General features: G+C 38.6%; 1 protein-coding gene across 3 annotated transcripts in view; it reads right to left on the bottom strand.

Moving 5' to 3' along the window:
• Positions 1-775: 775 nt before the first annotated feature.
• The window catches only part of AP2A2 (adaptor related protein complex 2 subunit alpha 2), a 41,320-nt gene continuing 26,187 nt past the window's right edge, over positions 776-15,908 (bottom strand). The window contains exons 7-23 of one of the 3 annotated variants that reach the window (XM_042884525.1): positions 15,043-15,151; positions 14,399-14,549; positions 13,813-13,981; positions 12,775-12,912; positions 11,631-11,813; positions 11,224-11,321; positions 10,830-11,061; positions 9,657-9,830; positions 8,302-8,465; positions 6,467-6,544; positions 5,439-5,521; positions 4,593-4,682; positions 3,693-3,816; positions 2,786-2,902; positions 2,526-2,595; positions 1,717-1,851; positions 776-928 (exon numbers count right to left, since the gene is read on the bottom strand). In XM_042884525.1, the coding sequence (XP_042740459.1) occupies positions 851-928; positions 1,717-1,851; positions 2,526-2,595; positions 2,786-2,902; positions 3,693-3,816; positions 4,593-4,682; positions 5,439-5,521; positions 6,467-6,544; positions 8,302-8,465; positions 9,657-9,830; positions 10,830-11,061; positions 11,224-11,321; positions 11,631-11,813; positions 12,775-12,912; positions 13,813-13,981; positions 14,399-14,549; positions 15,043-15,151 (2,193 nt within the window). In that variant the 3' untranslated portion in view covers positions 776-850. The remainder of the gene's footprint in view (positions 929-1,716; positions 1,852-2,525; positions 2,596-2,785; positions 2,903-3,692; positions 3,817-4,592; positions 4,683-5,438; positions 5,522-6,466; positions 6,545-8,301; positions 8,466-9,656; positions 9,831-10,829; positions 11,062-11,223; positions 11,322-11,630; positions 11,814-12,774; positions 12,913-13,812; positions 13,982-14,398; positions 14,550-15,042; positions 15,152-15,908) is intronic. The other 2 variants (XM_042884523.1, XM_042884524.1) reach the window with 2 other exon arrangements.

The raw sequence follows: 15,908 nt of genomic DNA, 5'->3' as shown, positions 1-15,908 counted from the left end.
TTATACAATACCACACTAATGAGAACCCACACTCTCTGCAATCAGCTATGTCATCAGGACTGCTACTCGCTAAATCTAAAGGGTAGCAAAAGAAAAGAAACAGAATATTTAAGTTTGACTAAACAAACACGTACTCATTCACTACCTACCAGAGAAGCTCACCTCATTATTTGAGGTAAGCGGAAGGATTAAGAATAGCTTTTGTGCTCAATCCACTTTCCAAAGATCAAAAAAACAACTAAAATGTAAAGAATTAGAAGATTAAGGTTCTATGACTCTGGACCTGTGGCATTTCTCAAATAGAACAAAAATTGGTGACAGTCAACATAAGCATTCACGTAAATCAGGTTCAAACACACCTTGGAATCTGCCCTTCCCATCCAGTACAACACCTGAAGCAATGTCTAACTTCACACTGACGATATATTAACGTCTGAATCGACTCTACTGAGCAGCAACACATTTTTTCTTCAGCTCAGAGCAGAGGGAGTACCTGTTAAAGGCACTGAGGCAGAATGTTACTAGCCATTTCCAGTTGAAACCCAAGGTTACTACATCAAAGTCAATTTCCCTTTAACAAGTTTAAAAGTGGGACCTCTGCAATAAAAGAAACACAAAGACAGCCCTCCCACACTTTGTGTAACATACTAAAAGCCATTTTAATGTAAAAAGTCACTTCCCTGTACTGTACATTTCACACTCACAATTTCAAACAAGGGGCAAGTCCTATTAAGGCAGGGAGCTGGTATTGGTTAACATTGCAGTACTCAGACAGTGATGTACAAGACATTTATTTGCAGTATGATGACAATGATATAAATGGAAAAACAAAAAACTGTCATGGTTAGTATTAAAACTGTTCTGACAGCAATTCACATAATCTCTGAGATACAGCTTCTTTACTTGTTCGTAGTGTGAGTCTATACATCTGAAAAAGAACACAAATATACACATTTTTAAACATAGTTTGGTTTTAAATTAATATACTGCCAACAAGTGAAAGTTAACCAGTTACTATTTACTTGTTCTGATAGATTTGATAAGACCTCACGTTACAACATTCAGAAGCAGGCAGCCACCTAGCAATTCAGCTCTTTCAAACCCTTGTTGGGAAAGCTGCCATTGTTCTAATGTTTCTAAGCTTTAATGACAAATTGATGTCCCAGATTTGGTTTTTCCTTTTAAAGGAGTGTGTTGTGGGGAAGTCTAAAGACTCTACTATCATTTGTTTGGAAAACAGGATGCCCAAAATTTATTTTTAGTCCTCACTTAAATTGCATAAAACCTCTAGCAAAATGCTTTTACAGATGTTTTTCCTCTAAACAGTTTTATGTTCATTTACATATGATGTTTTTTTTTTTAGCCACATCATTTTTTCATTCTTCTTAAATGACAAAGGAAGTTGTAGTTAGCCTTGTCCAAGGTGCACAAAAGAATAAACTGAGCATTTCCAGCCTTCCAGGGAAGATAATCCACAGACAGTCTGGAATAATACAGTGATATGCACACGGAAGAGAATTCCTATGAAGCAGCAGCTTACCAAGCTATGTCAGGACTAACTGCTGCAATTTCATTTCTTCTTAAAGCTCTCAATCACAATTAGCAATTACAAAAGATATTTTCTTTAAATACCTTAAGGAATTTCAGATATAGACTTGCTTTTTCAATTTAGCACAGACAGGAATTTGTATTTATGCAGTAGATGCAAAAAGATACCTGTGCCTGGAGGTTGGGTTCAAGGCGCAGCAAGCATCCAATCTGAGTAGTCTTTGTATGTATGATACCAGCACCAACAAAGTTAGCAGGATTGGGATCCACCTCCTCAAGTAGGGCCGATCCAAAGCCAATTATCTATGAAAGAGATCCAGAAGATTTACATGCGGGAACAGTAAAATACAAAAAAATACCAAAATACAGACAAAAATACCAAAGTTTACCCCGATCACAGCCACCATTCACTAGTAAAGCAAGCAAGGGACTGGTTTGTTTTGAGTGAAAAGATTAAAGAAGTTATTCAGTGTCAGTGTCAGTACAGTAGAAATCTTTAACGTGATGGAGTTATGCTTGTTGTCGAGCTGAACCTGAAAAGAGTCCGTGAGGAAAATTACTGAGAAACTACTAAAATTCGAGTTAAACCTCTCCTCTTTGTGGTAAAGCCATTTCTGCTGCCACTAGAGTCGTTTCTGCTTTGCCTAAGACAGACAGATAGCTCTATAAAGACCAGAGTGCTATGCTGTTTTATTCTCCATCTAGTGACCCTAGTAAATTAAGGCCGGAAGTTTTTTCCAATTCAATTTTAAGCACTAAATTTATGCTTTCATACATAGCTTCAGGTTTCCAGCTGCTGCTGAAGACTACACTTAATTCATTCCATACCGAGAAGCAGTTCACTCAGCCCAGCCCTGCCAAGGCACAGATACACAGGGATACACAGATACACAGTGGACAGGATAATCTAGTTGCCATATAAGCTCAAATGAACAATGTTTCCTTATACCGCTACAAGATACTACACCACCACCAACCTTCGCTTTTGTGATCTCTGCATCCATTGGGTGCTTTGCTTTAAAGATGTTCTGTACTTCTTGTTTAGGACTGCAAGACAAGGCAAGATGAATATTTCTTAACATGCAGTATGTTCAGAATTGTTGAGCAGCAACTCATTTTACAGGAGGAGCCTACAGCTCACAAGACTACGCATGTATGAGCCACATTCACAATATACCCTTTTACTTTCCTTGGTCTACCACAAAAGCCCCAAGCATAAATACACAGAAGGTCTTACTTGCTCAGTTGCTTCCAACGCTGGAAAAAGTCTTGAGAAGACATTTCTGTTGGCTGGAAAAATTTATTCAGTGTGATGGGTAATTTTACTGAAAGATTCTGGAATGTTCCACCGTACCTGCATACAGAGTAGACAGAACATGATGTGTGTCATACAAAGCGCCTGCAGTTTCTCATCCTAAATTAACCAGGCAGTCGAGGAGAAACTGTAAGATGCGACAGTCTGATCATTAACATCCATCAACTGCAGATGATGCCACTTGTAAGTTACAGACGTAACTGGATGTAACATCCAGTGATGTATGGATTTATTTGCTCTGTTAGATGACACATGAAAGTGAGTCGGCAGAATTTCTACTAAGAATCTGTTTCAACATAGTTTGCTACCCTTCCAGATACACACACCAGTAAAAAAACAGTTAAGACTTGAATAACAGAACACAGTCCAGAAACCAGGACTGTAAACACAAATCTTTCCCAAAGGCTGATGTTGAGTTGACATAACAAGATTCTGGTTTCGGCTACACGCATTTCTTATCCAAGTTTTTTTTGCACAAATGTTCTTAGTTTCCAGAAGGAAGAAGTTTCAACATATATTCCCCATCAAGATTTCATGAGAAAAGATGACAGCTGGCTTATATGCATAGCAGAAACAGAAGCATTTGAGACATTTTATCAGTGGTTTGTTGGTGTTTTTTTTTTTTTTTTTTAATCAGACTGTTCCAAATGCATTCCTTCCCTCCTCTGGTAGCTTCAAGTTTTGTTGTATCAAATGTTCAGGTAAATCATCTGCCCAAGATAGCTTTGGACTTTGTGCGTCTATATTCTACACATCAGCTTGAGAGCTGTGGCAACTGAAACATGCTTTCTTTTGTTAAATCAATAGCACTGAACTACTGCGGTTTTACCTGAATTGAATGTTCAGAATGGGAGCTTCCATGAAGTCTGATACACATTCAATGTTCACAACCTGCTGAACCTGTGCACCTCCATCCACTGTGGGGTCAACAGGTTTTGTCTGAAGATTCAGGCATGAAAGTAGCTAAGGAAACTGAGCAACAAACTGACAATATTTGCTGTTCATTAAAAAGTTACGGGCAAGCTACAGGAACAATTCACACTGTGTCCACTGGCTCTCTCTATGCTTCCGAAAATTCAAAGTCTAATTCTTGTAAAGCTAAAAATACTCTTTTCATATTGACACATCTAGAAGCAGTAACTCCCATGATTCCCAGAGTTACAGGAAAATTCCTTAAGAAAGACGCCTCAAAAAGGTTTGAAGGCAGACTCCCTACAATGTAAGCCACCAAACTACGTTATTTTGATGTGAATATCGCAGTGATGCTGAGTCAAACAAATTTAGTCACATACACTCCTTCAATTAGCAATGCAAAGCATTAAGCAGAAACTGTAAACTAAAAGCTTAGTTTCAAGTACTGTCATCTTTGAGCACATGTACTCTTCTACTTACAGCTCATCAGAAGTCCTCTGATAATGCAGGACACCACATTTATACCTCAGCAACTTCATGACAGCAGAGAAAGCTAGAGTTACATTACATGCTTACAAAGAATAATACACTCTGAATAATATCCCCTTATTTCCACAGAAACAACATCTCTGTAATCAGAGTTTTAGAGAGTCTTCCATCTCTGCACAAGATTTTGGTAAAAACTTCAGAAAGGCATCAGCAAGTTCCTATTCCTTCATGTTCAAGGACAAGAAGCCTTGATCCAGCAGCTTTATTACCCTCACATGCAGCATAAAACACAAAACCTGAAGAATAGGCAACCAGCCTTTAAGGATATTTGGTTGAAGGTCATCTGAGCAGATTACTGTTGGAGTAAAATTCAAGAACTGTGTTGACGTCTTGTTACCATAGAAAATGAACATACGTCCTAGGAGCAAAAGAACAGAGGCATTAGCAGCTTGAGGTATATCACACAAAATCATACTGGACTGTGCGTGCTTCAAGTACCTCATCCATTGACTTTCTACCATTCTTTAAATCACATTTTTAAATTGCAGCGTACTCTATATGGTTTTATACTGTAAAGATATTCACAGAATGAAACAACAGGAGCTATCACACAAGCACTTAAATGATCAAATAATTAGTGGAAGTCTTCTAGTTACTGGATAATGCTGTTTTCTATGTTTAAAAGTCGTTATGGTATTAGAAGTGATAGAGATGGGAAGAAGTCAAGCCAGTGCTCCATTCCTAAGTCTCTACTGGATGCTTTCAGGATCCAGTACGTTAATGTATTATGATAGACATATGTCTGAAATACACCGTGCAAAATACTACTACAATAAGCTCTACCATGAAACAAATAATAAGTAGAATTAAAAATAATAATAATAATAATCAGGAGAACAGTCCCTTTTAACTCTGTCTGTATCAGCCTTGCACACAGGCAGCAAGAACTGGAACTCAGTACTCTTAGGCTCCCACGTCGTCTCAGCTACCAAAACAACTGAGAAGTTTAAGAAAACAGTGACCCACACAGACGTTAGGGACACACAAACAGCAAGGATTTCTGGACAGGTTAGGCCTGAAATGACATTCCTTCTCTATCAGCAAGTCCTAACCCCAACATTGTGCTGGCTTTGGGCTTGATTAATTCACACAGCTGCTCTGCCGGAAAACTTACCCAGGTTCTGTCGAAATTCGGACTTCAATCCAATTTGTAGCAACTGATTTTCAAAGAGGACTCCATTATTTTTACACACAAACCTAAAGGAAGAGAGAGTAAATACGTTTTAAATTAAGACACATTAAACAATTTTAGAGCCACAAAATTCAGGGTTTAAACAGAGGATGAAGATTGTTGTTAACCTAGAGAGCATCAGTCTGCAAGAGAGGTCTTTGCAGAAAACTGCAGTTAAAAAAGACAAGTGTGTTTTGCAACCAAAATCATCACTTGAAGAACACTAAAATAACTGAAATTTCTACTCGGTAAGATGCCTGAGAAACTACAAAGAAAGCCACAATATGCTATACACACACACAAACACACACACACACACACACACACACACACTAAAGGACCAGGCAACAGGCTAGGATTTTTCTTATTCATATCCTTGACAACTTCTGAAATTCATTAGGCTGGTGCAGAATTCAAAAGTTGGTAGCTTTGACTGTTTCAACCTGAAAGAAAAAAAGAGTTTCCTTGTTTTTATCAGTTCTGTATCATGTATATGTAGACTTGGGAGTTGTATTTATTTTTTTTTCAGTCATTTTCAGAGAAGCACATTCTGTAGTGTTTTCAGTCCTTCTGTCTGTCACCCTTCACTTAAAGTAGAAGAGGTGGTCAGCAAACATTAGCCTTTGTCATACAAGGCACTTAAAACATACTTCCAAATATGAGTACTTTTAGCAGTTTACCCTTTTTTTCCTTTTTTTCTTTGTGAATAGTTGCAAAGCTCAATACACAACTGACATTGCCTTATTTTAGAGCAGCAGGTGATAGTACTGACTCATAAAAGCCAGCTCTAAGCTGTATATTTACTCACAAGCACGATGTAATATACACAGCATCTACAGATGTTTTCTAGTCACATCTTTGACAGTATGCTCGTCTACTTTTGCTGGTATTAAGTCAATGTACACTATAGTTTTGCTTTGTAACTATATTCTTGAAGTTGCCCAGCCTTGCAAGGTTTTAGTATTGCTTACTTGTGAAAAAGCTCATCAGCATCATGCACAGTATCAGCTGGTTCCTCAGAAACTACCTCAGATGAAGCCAGGTCAGGGCTAGTTCAGGCAGCACAAAGGAAGAAAGGTGGTAGCGACAGAGACAGCAGGAGTTAGTAAAGACAGCTTAGTGCTTAGTTACTTCTTTTACCTCCTTCCTCAAAAATGGCACTGCTGAGTTTAATGCATGAAAAATTAATTAGCTGCCCTAGCTCATTACACCTAGAAAGGTTTTAGGCATTAAATGATTCCCCCCTCCCTCTTCTCTCCCCCAGCCCACCCCTCCCTGACTGGTAGGAACCAGCAATTCCTCCTGAAGACAGGAGATGGCTGAAGGTGCTCAGGAGCTCAAGTTTACACCTCTTAACAAAATCCTTTTATGTGGTTAATTGTGACTGTAAAAAAGATTTAGTTCAAAACTGCAAATGTAGATGCATATTGGCTACTGTGAGTGTGTGCTTTGAAGCAGAGACTTCATCAACATTAGTGGTATATCTAACTACAGCTGCATCATCAATTACATCAGTTACAATGCTCACAAGTATTTAAAATGTAGGCAAGAATATATGGGCACACAGAGAATGGCTTATTCAAGTAACAGATTAGAAGCAAAAGTGACAACAGCATTAAAAAGTGGCAAGAAACTACAAAAGGCAACTTCTCAATAGCACGAGAGAAGTGTTTCATCACCTACAGACAGACAGGTCAAGGGGCTGGGCAATGCTATGTTTTCTCCAGCAGAAAAAAAGAACTTTTCAGGAAATTTCTGTTTATGAAGCTACTACTCATGTAAAAAAAAAAAACAAAACAACATTTTAGAAAAAGCTCTAACAAGCTTGTGTTGCTTCTTCAGATACTGTGTAGCATTACTAAACATCACTTATTGCCTTCCAAGGGAAATACAGGATCAAGTCTTATTCACTGAAAACCTGCAACAGTATATTGTCTAGTATAAAATTCTGATGAAATTTTCAATGCTCCAGGCAGATTAGTTTCAATAATTATAGATTTCATATTAAGATACATTGCAAATTTGCATCACGTTGTTCAAAATTTGGTCCTGTTGTTCAAAATAGTAACCTGTTCTCCGGGCACAGAACGATAGATTTTTAAGGTATACGGTGATCTCACATTATTTACTTGCAGTGTTTTAGCCAAATAACATTTGAGCATAGGCACAGTGCCTACTAATATTAAAGGACTTAATAATACATTCTGCCTGACACAGACTACAACTACAGTTGGCAGTGTAGTTAGGAAGACACTTGTATCAAATCCCCTCAACAAACAAGAGCTTGTTTTTCTTTTTTTTACATCTGTTTGTCAGACAGTGGCACAAGAATTTAAGTATATCTTGAAATTCTGAGAACCAGTATCTCCAGATACAAACCAACTCATGGTTTCAGTATCAGTTTGCCATATGTAGATGCAAGGATACATTATGGAAACATGGCAAACCTAAACTGATACACATCAGGCCAGATATCGCCCAAATTCAAGATATATCATTAAGGTACACAGGAAGCTTAGTTTAACAAAGAAGCAAAATCAGCATGAAAGCTAAACACAAGACTGTGTGGCTAACGTTCTCAGACTGATTGCTACAGACTCAGTTTCCCATGAGCAGAGGTATTCGATAAAGATAGCATATCCAGCACAAAGTTCAAGAATACCTCTCTTGATGCACAACTACTACCAGGAATGCATCCAATAAACTGGAACAAAACCAGAAGTTATTTATCGTTTGTATTCTTTTGTCTAATCCTGCTTTAGTAGACAAATGCTTTACCAGATGCCTTAGAGGATGACTTAATTACCTTGCAAAGTTGTCATCTGAACCAGGAGCAAGAGGTGCAACAGCAGAAGCTGAATCTGAAAATACATCCACCAGCAGGCTACCACTAGAGGAAGGTGGGGGAGCTGAATTGGTGAGAGGGGCTGCACCCAGACCCAGCAGATCTGCAGATGGAGAAGGAGTAGACTAGGGAAGACAAGATACGTAGAGATCAGATCTTAAAATACACAAATTTGCTCAAATAGATCAAATCCAGTGACCAGGAGACAGAATCATGCACCGTTAATAAAATAAAGGCTTCATACGTGCACAAATCATGTGCAAGAGCAAAGCAGACACTGATTGTTAAATAAAGTGTTCATGCATTAGACATTAGCACCCTACATTATGCCAGGTAAGCTGAGAATGCAAGTCATGAGACAACAAAACTACAGACCTAATTCAAATGCAAGCCAACTCAAAATTTTCATATATTCCAAAGACTGACTTTGATGGAGGATAAAAGAAAAATCCCTGGCTAATTTTTTTCAGAAATCAATCAGTAATATCTACTCAAAACAATGAGATGAACCCTGAGTTCATCTTCAGGCATCCAAACTGGTGATGAAGGTAACTTAGCAGAATTTCTTACACTGCTGCAATTCAAAGTGAAGCTCATAAGGCAGAATACAATTTTAAATACCAGATACATCAGCCAATTTGGCAGATAAAGAATGTTTGGCATCTCTTCTGCCTGAAAAATGTATCTGTTCATTGAAACATAACTCATCTGGAACGTATAAGAGTTAAAGGAGTAAGTTGTAAGGCAGGGAGCATGCTAAAATGCTACTGCATTTCACTGTATTTACAAGCATAACCTGTAAACTAGAACAGCAACAAGCATTATGTCATGGGAATCATTCATTTGACCAACCTTAAATGACATTACAATGAGGTGGTTCAACACAGATAAAAAAAGGAGACTCATGTACCGCAACTGAACAGAAACAGCACCATCAAATAAACAGCAATTACTGATTTAAGGACATCCCAGGCAAGTATGGTCCACTACTAGTAAAAACAACAGTAATCCAAAGCAAGATGCAGAAGTAGGCATGTTAGACAACGTAGAAGAACAGCTGACACTTCAAAAGGAGTAAGTTCAATTTCAAACACCTTCATCACCTTTGTCAGCTTCATCACCAAGGAAATTTTTATTTCTAAGACTACAGCAGTATTTACCAAAATACCAACAAAGGAGGGATAAGTGTATAGCAAACATTCATAGCCTGAAATTTGAGACAAGAAGCTTTAAGCCCCTAAAAAGCCAAGGAAACCAGCCTTTCCTCACCTGCACACCCTCTGAGTTAGTGAAGTAAGAACAGATTTTAAACTCACAACAGCACTGGCATTGACAGACGCAGGTTCAGCACTTCCATTCATATCAGAGCTCCTCTCCTTTTTGATCTCTTCCAGATCAGTAACTGTGCCTGGACCTTTCTTCTTCTTGAGTTTAGCCAAAATAGAAGATTCCCTCTCTGGAAAGGGAGGCATTTCCTCTAGCACTGTAGCCTTATCACAGGGGAAAAAAAAAAAAAAAAGAAAAAGTATACTAATTATATTTACAGAATAAGTCAAATCAACTTCCCAGTCTTTGAAGAGACATTCAGGCCTACACAGAAAATGACTATGTATGAAAGGCTGGCAAGAGTCTTTTTTAAGACTTCCTTTAAAAAAAAGTTATTTGAAATTCCTCCTAAAGCTGTTGCGTAGAAGAAAAGGAGTGTATTACCTGTTTGACAAAGTACGTTTTAAAATAAATAAATGAAGAGGGAGGGAGGAGACTACAGCAGACCGACACCAAGATCTGAACCCACAGATTACCCAAGGATTTAGTTAGACCGAGACGCCTATTAGCTGTCCAGGCTGAGAGCACCATGCTCTGGCCTGAGTGCATCAGGTTACCTGGAATTTCTAGAGACAAAAGTTTTGTGCCCACCAGCAAACAAGTAGATTTCACAGATCTTCTCAAGTAGTCTGAAACTGTTTACCACCAGCATCAAAAAAATCTGTAAGGATTAAGTGAGGACCTCCTTTTCTATTTGGTTTCAGTTTATGCATTGCCTTTGTCAAGTGTTCTTTAAGATATGCTGCTTTCCTTCACTCACACTCAGAGATGACATTAATTTCTCAATAATTGCAAAGTTAAAGGACATGAAGACAACCAGATCATTGTGTGGAGGAATGGAAGTGGAAGAAATCCGTTTAAGAGTTTGAGGCCTCGATCCAATAAATATATCTTTGAACTGCTTATCAAACCTCTGAAAACCTAGAATATTTTCATTAAGATACAAGCAGTCATTTTCCTTCCCAAAGAAGTAACACCTTTGATATTAGTTTTAAAGAAGGCCACAGCTGAATTATGTACACTAAGAAGAACCAGCATCCATTTTACAGATCTGTAATTCCACATTAAGATTTCTGAGCAGTCAGCTAAGGTTTAGTCACGTTTACTTATTGGGAGAAGAAATGGTTAAGAGTTCTGCGTAATAAAAAGGGTTCTGTACCTACCAATATGTCAGTACTGGCAATAGTACTGAGCCTCAAATACTCAACAGCTCTCTGCTGCAGCTCAACATCAGCATTCTTTAGCTGACTGTCACTGCGCAATACATCTTGAATAGTAGTTTTGATTTCTGGAAACAGGTTCACAAACTTGATGTAGGTGGACAGCAGCAGAGCTCGGGTAGGAACACTACACAGATGAAACTTGGAATGCAGCAAGTTGAACTGGATGAGGGGACTTGAAAGGGGAAGAAAAATAATTAGTTCAGATTCTGTTGACGTGATAACCACAATGGCATTGCTATCAGAAGCTGAATCATTTGTTAACTGACTTTTAGGAATATTAAATAGATGATTTTATTTTTTTTAAGTACTTCAATGAACTTAAAAGGTGTTTTACCTTGATCTTGGATCACCTGCTATCAGATTACCAAACTCTCCCAAGATGTAGCCACCTACTTTAACAAGATTCTCATGGCACGCTGGAGCTTGAAGGGCCTGTAGGAACACAGTATTAGTCACCAATCTGTGCTGTATTAAAAATACATAATTTTTTTCCCTTTTCCCATTTTTTTTCCATTTTTTCCCTGTCTTGCCCTTGTTTAGTTTCCTAGACTACTTCTGTATATTAGCAGGTAATGGTTGCATACTTCCACAAGGATCACCAAGTTACCACTACTCTGGATTCCAGCATCCAGAAAACTCAGGGGGAAAAAAAACAGTGTAAAAGGCTTCTATTTTTACTACATTTCAGAAAATGTCCAGAAAATTAATAATTCCCTTATTAATCCATCCAATTATTCTCACCTCAAAAACAGTCTTTGCTGCATACCCTTGTACATCATCCCTGTTGATAACGATCTGAATAACTCGGTACCACACTTCTTCACTGACGTAGTCACCGGCAATACGAATCAGATTCAAGATTGTGTCCACATACCAGGTGTAATCCACTGCGTACTTCTCTGCTAGAATTGCAACTTTCAGAACCTGAACACACAAAACAATCAGAAGGTTGACCAGCTTCTGCTATAACCTCTATACCAGGATTTACTTTATATACTTGCAGTGATATCACACAGTAGCACAGAAGCCTCAGTTTCAGCCCACGTGCTCCCATGTCAAAGGCAAAAGATGAACACAGATTTTGTGCTAGAACACATGGCTGCCAGGTAAGTACTTTCCTAGCCATGCATTTGAATGTGTTGCACCTGTGGCTGTATGTTTTGAATACTTTGCTATAAATCACCAATTAAGCCATCATAGAGACAGCACTGACAAAAAACTCAAAAGTTATTGAAAAAAAGTTAAAAAAGGATCATTTCAAGAAAATTTAGTGCCTATCAACAACAAAGTAATTACCACAAAGTAATTACAAAGTAATTACCACAAGCATAGATTTTGGCTATCATTTCATAAATGATAAACTGCTTCATATATCATAAATGATAAACATTTCATAAACTGGTTATAACTCCTCCTCCACCAGGAGGAAGGAAACAGACATCACACCACCTTTTTAGCTGATCACAAGCCATCGTTTTGGGGAATCTGTAGACTGAAAGTGTCCTTACAACATACACAGTATGAAGTTCTACCCACAAGTAAGCAGACATCACACTAGTTTTTTAAGCTACTCATCAGTTGACTTGAGAAGGACATAGCTCTCATATCTAGGGACTGTATCTGCTCAAACATCAGCACTTCACCTTCTACATGCAATGCCCTGAAACCAAGATTACGTTTTAAAATTCCTTATTTTCAAGTGCTTTTCTCTCCCCTCCTCCATTAGTTTAACTAAGAAATGAAGAACATTCTTTGCTATTAGACTAACAGCCCTCCAGCTGGTTTCTAAAACCACAGTCAAAGAATTTCTACCACAAATAGCATCCCAATCAATAAACGATGCCAAAGGCAGACACGAAAAACTGAGGAACTAAAAATATCTCACAATTTCTTCTCTAATGGAATAGTCAGCAGTCTCCAAGTAATTCAGCATTTCAGCCACAATCTGCTGGGCGTTGCTTCGGTCACACATTGCATACAGGAGATCCACAGCTCTTTGCCGTACGCTCACATCTCTTTCAGTCTGCAAAAGGACACACAGCAAAAGGTCAAAATGATTTCACCTTTGTTGGGAAAAGATGCAACTTAATGAAGAGATGAGACATTATAACTCATGGTCAGATTCAAAGTTTTCTATATGCACATTAGACTTCTTCTGTGAATGAGTTTGCAGTCTTTTCTGCACTGGGTAATTAGTACCAATGGCCACAGATGAGCTAATAACTGGCTGAAATTGTCAAATTGTCACCAGGCCAATGGGCAGTTAACATCTTGCAATTTTAATGTCAAGCCTCCCTCAAATCAGCAGAAGCTCAGCTAAAACAGACCTGTACTTTAAGGTTAGACAAATGTATGAATATGCTACAGCATGAGCTTGGAAGAAAACATTACACGTAAACACTGAACTGTGAACGTAAAGGTACGTGCAAATTAGGCTTCCTCTTCACATCTGCTTTCTCACAGAAACATGACCTGAAAATTCATCTTTCTGGTTTCTTGGCCTTTGGAAAAAAACGGCCCATGCTCCACTGGAAACCAATCTACTTCACTGCTCTCCATCAGCTGCTACAGTGAAGGTAAAGTATGTGATACAAGCAAGACAGGAACAGGACAAAGTCTTCCTCAGCATTCTCAATTTCGAATTTCAAGTTTCAGCTTCACTCTACAGATTGAGGAGGATACTGTTACAGGGGCCACAGCTACAAGTATCAGATTCACTAGTAAGCTGAAGAAATAAGCTAAAGCTGACCTCTGTTATTGCCAGCACAGCATGACCAAGGAAAATAACTCTTTTTATTCCCAAGTATTACTAGCCTAACCAGGGATAAGGGGCTCTGGGGATGAGAGGGGGAAAAAGCAGTGAAGAAGGGGACACAAGGGGTGGGAAAAGAGACTGAAAACCGACCGTACACTTAATATTTACCTTTAGTGCATTGATAACAGTTTCTATGTGTGTTTTCACAGCCTCATGTGAGAATTCAGAGCTGGCAAGCGTGCACATGCTTTCCAGTGCTAGGTAACGCAAATTAGTTTCTCGGTGCTGCAAGAACTGACCTAGCTGGTTACAGGCACGGACTAGTAGATTTGGCTCACTGCACAGAACAGGAGAGAAAGTGAAAGGGTTAAAAGCAACAGATTTGAGAACATCAAATACAGAATACTATTTCTGCAGTGCAAATTTATTTAAGTGCCTCGGAAGGTGTCTGCTAGAATGTCCTGCTGGTGAAATGAAAATTCAGACACTGAGAACAAATCATATCTAATGGATTAAAGCAGTGATCTCAACACAAAACACTCGCCCCTAAAAAAGCAAGAAAAGTCACAATAAACTGTTCTGTCAGTGACACAGTGCATTAACTTCCAAACCAATTGCAGTGCTTGCGCTCCAACCTAGCAAGCAGCTTCTTATTCTGCTTTTCCCCATCTGGTAAAAATTTGCTCAGTGTTCAAAAGCCATGATTTTTCTTTTAGAAAAGTCACACTGCAACAAAACTGTTTTCACAGCTCACCTGTCATGATGAATAATTAAACTGATCGCCTCAAATAGCACAGCATTCTTCGCATTTGAGTGTTGTACTTTCTTTGACTTTGGTGGCTCCTGTGCTTTGTTAAGAATAGTTTCTAGGCATTCTGTGAGACGACCACGTACCGCAGGGTCTTCTAGAGAAGAACAAGCCGTTGGACAACTTCATTTTGCTCAACACCCTAACCTCTACCTAAGGCCTTCCACCTTGCTAAATACAGGGATTAAACTGAAGTATTCCGTTTATTAAACAGTTCACCCATTCCCCCTTCAACCACAGTGTACAGACATCAAAAATTCCAAGAAATATCTATTGAGCAAGAGTAAAAGCCAAACATCATTGGCACTGTCATATATTTCAAGGCTTTAATATCCTTGATAGCATTAAAGTATGTTTCAAATGGCTACTGTGTGCTGCATACTGGTCTGACATCTGACACTTCACAACTAAACATAGTTCAATAGAACACGTAGCTTAGAGCAATCTGAAAAACTCAAGTATAGGCTTCAGCAACCTTGTCTTAAGGCACAGTGCTAGCACTCCAACTTAATGGGCGCAGTACAGAGCAGTAGCTCTTTGAATGTAGCAAACAGCATCAGCTATGGCCACCGTTGCGATTTGTGCATTACCTGGAGGTGGGTAGCACTGTAAGAGCCTCAGAAGTTTCACAGATAACCAAGGAGCAGGGACAAAATAGTACGTATAGTCCTGAAGATCTGTTGATGCCGAAGTTACAATCTGTAAAATAAGCAGACATCACTTCAGCTACTTACGTTAAGTGATTTGCAATCGTGATAAGCAGCTAAAGAACACCATAGGTCACTTTTGACAGAAGCCTACAAAATTATGTCACCAAAAATGATTAAGTAGCTTAACTCTGTGCAAACTGTCATACTACCGAGTACAACATCAGGATTTCTAATACAAGAAATTCAGCTTTGCTAATAAGGTATTCCATTGAGTTCCTTCCTGAAATCATACTTGCTTAAGAATGAAGATGATCATCTCATAGGGCCAAGATGTTTAGCTAGAAGCTTGACTTTCCTTGGGTCAGCATTTCATATATTTAGGCTTCCTACTGGCTGGTTCCAGTGCTGTAATTGACTGATCACTGGTAGGTGAACTCAGAAATCAAATAGAAGGTGGTACTGCAAACTGAACTATCACCTTCATTACTATTCATACTGCATAGCAAAGAACGGATGGCTTTCACTGAAAGGGTTTTTATGGATAGAGAGTGTGACAAGAATTAGATTAGATTTCAGAGGGAGTACCTTTCTTTGTGGATTTCTTTTTCCCCTTTGATTCTAGGGTTAACACAAGTCTCGCATTAGCCTTGTACGAGGAAATTCTAACTCTTGCTGCTCCATTACAGAACAGCTACGCACTTCCTTTGCTTTTAAGTATTAGACACATTCTTCAGAATTGAGAAGAAATTAAGTCTCTCTGAACAGCAAGTAATTTATTTTGCATCTAAGACCACACAGAAATTGAA

Source organism: Lagopus leucura, unplaced genomic scaffold (assembly GCF_019238085.1).
Source record: "Lagopus leucura isolate 7727_CA_CO unplaced genomic scaffold, USGS_WTPT01 Super-Scaffold_100044, whole genome shotgun sequence".
Classification (NCBI taxonomy): domain Eukaryota; kingdom Metazoa; phylum Chordata; class Aves; order Galliformes; family Phasianidae; genus Lagopus; species Lagopus leucura.
This window is presented reverse-complemented; position numbering and strand designations above follow the sequence as displayed.